General features: G+C 48.0%; 1 protein-coding gene across 1 annotated transcript; it reads right to left on the reverse strand.

Moving 5' to 3' along the window:
- Nucleotides 1-517: 517 nt before the first annotated feature.
- Nucleotides 518-7,473, reverse strand: ndufb9 (NADH:ubiquinone oxidoreductase subunit B9). Its single transcript, XM_086194131.1, has 4 exons — nucleotides 7,323-7,473; nucleotides 4,995-5,187; nucleotides 2,519-2,632; nucleotides 518-858 (listed from the first exon to the last, which is right to left on the reverse strand). Exons 1-4 carry the CDS (start codon nucleotides 7,409-7,411, stop codon nucleotides 727-729), a joined length of 528 nt encoding a protein of 175 aa, XP_086050257.1. The 5' UTR covers nucleotides 7,412-7,473; the 3' UTR covers nucleotides 518-726.
- Between the last annotated feature and the right edge of the window lie 145 nt (nucleotides 7,474-7,618).

A 7,618-nucleotide genomic window follows, 5' to 3' on the forward strand; every position in this document is an offset into this window, starting at 1 on the left:
GGGTACAGGTGAGTAGGGGAGCAGGGGTACAGGTTAGCAGGGGTGCAGGTTAGCAGGGGTACAGGTGAGTAGGGGAGCAGGGGTACAGGTTAGCAGGGGTGCAGGTTAGCAGGGGTACAGGTGAGTTGGGGTGCAGGGGTACAGGTGAGTTGGGGTGCAGGGGTACAGGTGAGTAGGGGAGTAGGGGTACAGGTTAGCAGGGGTACAGGTGAGTTGGGGTACAGGTGAGTAGGGGAGCAGGGGTACAGGTTAGCAGGGGTGCAGGTTAGCAGGGGTACAGGTGAGTAGGGGAGCAGGGGTACAGGTTAGCAGGGGTGCAGGTTAGCAGGGGTACAGGTGAGTTGGGGTGCAGGGGTACAGGTGAGTTGGGGTGCAGGGGTACAGGTGAGTAGGGGAGCAGGGGTACAGGTGAGTAGGGGTGCAGGTTAGCAGGGGTGCAGGTTAGCAGGGGTGCAGAGGTGCAGGGGTGCATTTCTAGACTGAGGATTTCAGAAATGAGCTGCATTGAGTTCAGGAGTCGCTGGAGGGAGAAGACTTGCCCTCACATACATATTTATTGGTACTGATACAGGTCTGGGGTAAACGTACAGGCCACCCACATAGGACATAGTCAGGATTCATGGGTCACCTGCACAGGTGAGGAGAATCATCCTTTACAAACTAACTCTGCCTCAATGAGTCCAGTGCTCACCGACACAGGGGGGGGGGGGGGGGGGGTTTGGGGTTTTATTGGGCACAGTTCTTGGGGCGGGTGACATGCTGCCACCACATAGGGGGGAGGTCACCGTCCTTGCGGGCTGGAGGAAGGGCTTCAGTTTTGGGGCCTCCGGCTGGAGTCTCAGCCTGAAGCTGGGCCACCTGGAACCAAACAGCACAGAGGAAGCAGTCAGAGCAGATTCACTGGTGCCAGTCAGTCCCAATCTCTGTCAGGCTTTGAGGTGACGATTCTCGCTACACGCCCAGGACACACTCTTCCTTCAGATTTTCATGTGCATTCAAATGTGCTGCTCCATACCAGCACAAGTCCTGTCAGGGATCTAAACCCTGTCAAACTGGTCCATACGCTCACCTGGAGGCAATTTAAATGATAAACTGGTGCCAAGATTTGACTTGTTCAAACAGGAAACAGAACCCATGTGGCACCCGTCCCGGGGCCGAGCCAGCGCCACTCAGCTCAGCACAACTGATGGTCCACGTCAGTTTGCAGGTACCTGGGTTCAAGTTTACAGTTCTCCATGTTCCACTGAAGTATCAGCAGGTGAGACAGAGAAGCATTGGTGGAGGATCCAGTCCTCACTAACAGGAGTACTCGGCTCTCTAAGATGGTTTCCCTCCTGCATCGCTGCTGAGTGACTCCAGAATGCAGGAAGAACCATCTGCTAAAACCAATTCACAACAATAACCCAAAGGTTTCTGAGGTACGGACGCCACTAACACTTTCCTTTGGTGCAGACAGCGGCTTCTATGGCTGTGGAAGGAGCCATGTTGCTGTGGAAGCCATTAGGGCTGCGTTAAAAATAGATTAAAAAAAAGATTCCACAATTAATGTTAATCTTCATGTGAAAGATCTGAGCTGGATTCATTAAATCCTTCGACTGGTCTTTTAACATCGGTCATCTCCTGAACCCTCTGTGTTGGTCCCTTGGGACGAGGCCCGTCCACAAGAACCAGAACTTGAATGCTGCACTGAGAGCAGCGACAGGCCTGAGGGTTGATGGCTGGACGCATTCTGGATCCAAGCAAGACCCTGAACCCTGGTATCAGGCCCAGTGCTGGTCGGACAGCCCGCATGAGGACAAACAGCGTCACAGATGACTTGTGTGTGTGTTCCTGTTCTGTAGTGGTTCAGTAATATTAGTCTCTGGAGAGTTCTGAAGCAGCAGAACACAGAACATGGTTCTACTACTAGAGATGTTCCAACTAAAATTGTCGCTCATATTTTTCAAAGGTTAGATTTATGTATTAAAGTTGGGTTCTAAGAATGTTCCTCCAGAGTGATGCGCCTTTAGATGACCCCGCTGACTGTAGCGGCGTTCACACACAAGGACGCACACCCCCCAGACTGGTGGCTGGCCACTACATGGAACCATGCTACGTGTTGGCATTAACATGTATGCACCAGTGAAACGTGCCGCAGCAGCTTGACTGGCAGGTCCTGGTGATGTCATCGGTGGCTGGTGATGTCATTGGCAGCTGGTAGAAGGAAATCACATCTGAGGTTGTTTATGATACACTGGAGATATTCTGCATAAAGAGTGCATGAATGTCCCTGCTTTGGGGTCCAGTTTTAATCTCAACAGGAATGTTTCTAACAATGCTCCTGCTTAGAGAATTCCATGTTTGCACAATTTGCAGCATTTATAAAAAAAAAAAGTCTTTTCCGTTACCAAGCAAATTTGGAACTGACAGAGAAATATTTCTCAACGAGTTTGTGAAGAGAATCGGTAGAGGAAATCTGCAGCGCTCCAGAGCCGTAGAACCCCGGTCCTTCAGAATAAAGGGATGAAGCACAGCCCACCTCTTTGTCCCAGCTCTCCATTCTCAGCTTCTTCCACTGCTCCCTCTTGGAGAAGTAGTCCGGGTACATGGCCTTCTCCGAGGGGTGCCAGTAGTCCAGAACCCACTCTGGAACCTACAGGAGCAAACATGCCACAATTCAACCGTCATGACTGTGACCTGAAGAAAACTACAAGCAGCGAAAATGCTGACGCTAATAGAGCGTTAATAGTTCTAGGATGCAGTGCACCAAAAATGTTGAATCTCTTGAAGACTGAATTCATGTTTTCAATGAAAAGAGCAGGAGCCAAAGCTGAAGCTCAGTGTTTCAACAAGGTCAAGAGCAGGAAAAGGGTGACACCTGATTTCTTTTACCTTCATCACAAAAGGCAGGAAGCCATCTCATGCTTGAGCTAATAAAAAACAGCAATTCTTGAGGGTTACATCAGTTGAATTCTGTCTGTTCTTTAGATATTTGACATCTGGAGATGGGTTAGCCAATATTTAGACAAAGGCTGACACAATCTTTCACACTTCCAACACACTTCCAGCAGATGGCAGTATCCACTTCCAAAGTAGAGGTTTGAGCTTTGAAACCTGCAAGTTGGGTTCAGTTGTCATTTTCAGGCCCCTTGAGAACTCTTTTCCAAAGTGCCTATAAAACACTGCTGATTAGTTTAAAATAAGATAATAAATAAATATTTACCTGTCAGTGGCATTAAAACTAACAAACCACTGCATTTTAAAATGGAGGAAAGCTTTCTTTCAAGTTTTTGTCTTCAAATCAAGTAGATCAAATATTTCATTCATTCCGGGTGTCACAGACACCAGAAAAACAAGTCAGAGGTCTTTTTCAGAAACACCCTGAGGAAAAAGCCTGACAGGAAATGGAACCCTATTCACACCCTCGGCCAGGGGTGTCCAAACTACGGCAGCAAATTCTAAAAATATAATGGAACATGGCCCACACATGGAACTTGACTTTAACCTCTTAAGCAGCGCTGTACCGCCACCGGTACAGCGCGAGAACAACGTTGGAATTTGACGGATTTCAGCGGCATGCAACAACGTATCCGATCATGTTATACCTCATTCGAAACCTGGTGGTCTAACGATTAACAAACACCCAATCAAGATGAATAAAGTTACTTGTAGCCGGAGTTGAGTTAGAATGTTGCGAGGCAACCGGCAAGCGAAGTTAAAATACGCACATACCAACTTCGTGCTTCCGACGTCATCATCGCCCAAATTTTTAGACAAGCGGCATTTGGTTTAATCCGTAGGGTCCACAGATGTAGAATCTCAAAGGATTTCCTCCTACGTCCTGTGTTTCTAGAGTTGTGCATGATATACTAGTGTTAGTGTCGCTCATTGATCACAGCCACCTCTCGACCCCCCCGTCCCTGCACAGAGGGGCCAGTGTTGCTCTGATCTCCGCGACACTCCTTCTCAGTCTCGGCGACGGTCTGCTGAACACATCAGTAGCAGGCTGAGCCAATCAGGGCCTGGGTTGTTGAGCCGCAGGGCTGAAACCCCAACCAGACCCCAGTTTGCAAAGCGGACCACGCATCACTTGATTGACACTTGACACCAGCCTATGAGATTATTTCAGAATATGAAGTAGATATTCTTTTAGCCAATAAACAGACGAAAAAAACGGTACCTTGCATGAGGGGATCAGGTTTGGTGGGCAACAACAGGAGGCTTGCGCATGGGCGGTGCGTAAAGTTAGCTTGGCTGCGTAAAGCAGTCGTTGAAGCCGTGAACGCGGCAGAGCGAGAAAAGATGGCCAGGAAGTGATTTTTCGGCAGAGGAAGAGGCTGAAATGGTGCTTCAGCTTCAGCTGAGCTTTTCTCTGTTAAATCTGAACAAAAGCAGACTTTGAAGCAAAATGACCGACAGCCATTTCTGGGATGTCCTTCGCATCTCAACCACCAAACTTGCTCCTAACCTGCCAGCCATCCTTCAGTCCACAGCGCAGCATCACTGTTCCCACTGAGTGCAACGCTGTTCCCATTTTAGGTGCGTTAACATGCATGTATTGCTTAACTATTCATATGTTAATAAGCCTTAGTATCTAATACATTCATAGTCATTATTTCAAGTCGATAACATTTGCTAACAAATGTTAGTTGGTGTGCTAATAAGCCCAATAACCTATTAGCATAGCAGGCCTGACACGTCCTCATCCCTCCCCCTTCTTCAGTGCTGTGAGGGCATCACCAGACTGACTCAGGAGCAGTCTGAGCTTTGAGAGGAGCTGCCAACCCTTTTCCAAAGAAAATGAATGAAAAAACATTGTGGAAAGCTGTGTTTTTTCTTTTCTTCAAGTCTCTTCAATTATCAAGCATAATTAACCTACAATGGATTGATTTTGCTAACTTTAATACACTATCACCTCCAGTGTGTGGCCCGTCTGTTTGTATATTTTCCTGTGTGTGGAGCACAGGGGAAAAAAAGTTTGGACACCCCTGCCCCCGGCTCTTCTGCTGGCTCACCTTGTAGCACTCATTTCTCTCATAGGAGGTCCCTCCGGGGGACTCAGGGAAGATGTAGGGCTGTGGGTGTTGGTTGGCCCAGAACTCCTCCTCACCCGCCTTCAGCATCATGGTGGCCTTCACCAAGTCTCTCTCATTCTTGTTGTCATCAAAGCGGGCCCGTAGAACGCAGGCATAGAAGCGGTATTTGTCTCTGCAATGGAAACCCCTTTCAGTTATACTCTTTAAATTATATTTCTGTAACAACGGGCGAAGACGTCTTAAAAGAGTCTGAGGCAGCTGCAGCAGCAGCTAGCAGTGCTAGGGAGAAGCCTACAACAACAGCTCGGAGCTTCGATGCCCCCATTCAGCAGGCTTTTGACAAACGCAAAAGTTTTTCAAGAGACAGTGAGAAGTCTAAAGCCATCAACGACAAGGTGATGGAGTTCATAGCGCTCGGCGACCAGCCACTCTCTGTAGTTGAGGACCCGGTGTTTCGTAAGTTAATTGCACATTTGGAGCCACGCTATTCTCTGCCAAGCCGCCGGTTCTTTTTGGACGTGTCCCTTCCTGCACTGTGTGATGTCGTCGCGACACACACACACAATCTAAGAGACAAGAACGGACTACATGCCAGCTTTACAACTGATATATGGACCTCGGACGTTAGTCCGGTCAGTATGCTGAGCCGGACGCTACATGCACAGGAGTGCCCTGGGTCGCATACGGCAACAATGATTTGCCAAGCTTTCGACGCAATGCTGGCGCAGTGGAATATAACAAAAGAGCAAGTGCATGTTGTGCTCAGGGATAATGCACGTAACAAGGCTATGGATGAGTGGGGTCTTGCAAGCTTGGGCTGTATGGCACATACTTTGCAGCTCGCTGTAAATGAAGCTGCACTGAGCCAAAGAAGCATCACAGATTGTGTTTCGATCGGCAGGAAGATAATCGGACACTTCAAACACTCCCAACTCGCCACCTCCCGTCTTCAGAACTTGCAGAAACAACTTGGCATGAAAGAGGCCAGGCGTGCCAACAAGGGGGAATAGCACGTTTTATATGCAGTGGATTTTGACTTACCTGCTTTTTTGACCCCATGTCAGTGGTTTTTAATTGAAAACGTGGTCACTACTTTAGACCCCTGTGAACAGCTGACAAATCATAAGCTCAGCCACAGCCACTGCAGCTGATGTCATCCCGTCCATTGAGGCCTTAAAGCGTCTGTTACATAGAACTGTTCCAACAGATCATGGAATTAAAACTTCCAAGAGCACACTCCTTTATTTTCTACATAAAGCTTTCACTATGTAATAACATAAACCAAAACATAGAAATGTTAAAAATAATGTCTTGCTCTTTGTTATTCTTCGACTACTTCAGATTCAAGTCTATCTCACAGAGCCCACAATTCCTCGATCCCAGAGCCCCATGGACGACTGGAGAAGCAACAATACCAGGTTCCCACAACTTGCCTCACTTGCACAGAAGTATCTGTCTGCTGCTTGAAAATTATCCGATATCGGTCGAAATTTTTAATATCGTGCATCACTAGTCTGGACCAATGAGGGTCTTCCTTCTACGTTCCTGTTAGAAACACGCCTGTAGTCGGCCTACATGCTTCTGACACCTCCATGTTACATGCTTGTGTGACCAGAGACGTCACCGTCACGCTGATGCAGATCAGTTCCACCTCCCACCACGACGCGGCTCCTGGTGGCCGAGTGGCGCCGCCGGTGGACTCAGGACAACCGGATGGCCGCCTAAGCCTTGCTTTTGTGTATAACAAAGATACTAAAATAGACTTGAGTATTACAGTTTTGTTCTGGCTTGTTTAACCCCTCATTGTCAGCAGTATGAGCTTAGTGTGTGTGCTGATTGGTCCTTCAAACTCCAAAGTTCGCTACCTTTCCAAAATGCAATTACAGCTAATTACTACTTCTATAATTATTATTTCTACTACTACTACTACTACTACTACTACTACTACTTCACACTCCTGCTGAATGTTACCAGAGACGACTAAGTGTGAAGTGTTTCACTGCCCCGCAGTGACCACAGGCTAGCAGACATGCTGACATTGGGACTGCAGCCGTTCCTTTACTCCAAGGACCAGCGACTCCTTGGATCCCTCGGCCCCTGCTAGCGCTGCTGGCTAGCCCCCTGTGCTAGCTGGACCGGGACAACAGAAGATGGTGGGCTGAAACTACATGTATATCACAATCGCGTTCACTGTAGAGGAGGGAAAACGGGAGCACTCCGACTAACAGGACAAGGATGAGTGACCTAGCTAGTAGCCTCTGTGTTAGCTTAGCTCAGTAGCACCTGTACGAAGGCACCCCCTCTTACCTGAAGATGCACCACGACTCCAGGTGTCTCAGTGACTTCTTGTAAAGCCGCAACACTTTTTGCTGGTGAGAGAGGTAAGCAGAGGCCATTTTCACCGTCCCCGTCACCTTCCTCGGGTGGGTCGCGGAGAATTCTGGGACTTATTGGCGTTGCGACGTAACAACCGTAATTATGTTCAAGACGCGCAAAATATTTTATTGGAATGTGTTGCTTTAAGAGGCGCAGCATTGAATCAACAAATGTTTAATGAAATACCAAATTTTTAACTATGTTTTTTAATGACATTAGAAAAGTGC

This window comes from Aulostomus chinensis, chromosome 22, assembly GCF_037954235.1.
Source record: "Aulostomus chinensis isolate RoL2024-O1b breed Wild chromosome 22, RoL_Achi_v1.0, whole genome shotgun sequence".
Taxonomy (NCBI): Eukaryota; Metazoa; Chordata; class Actinopteri; order Syngnathiformes; family Aulostomidae; genus Aulostomus; species Aulostomus chinensis.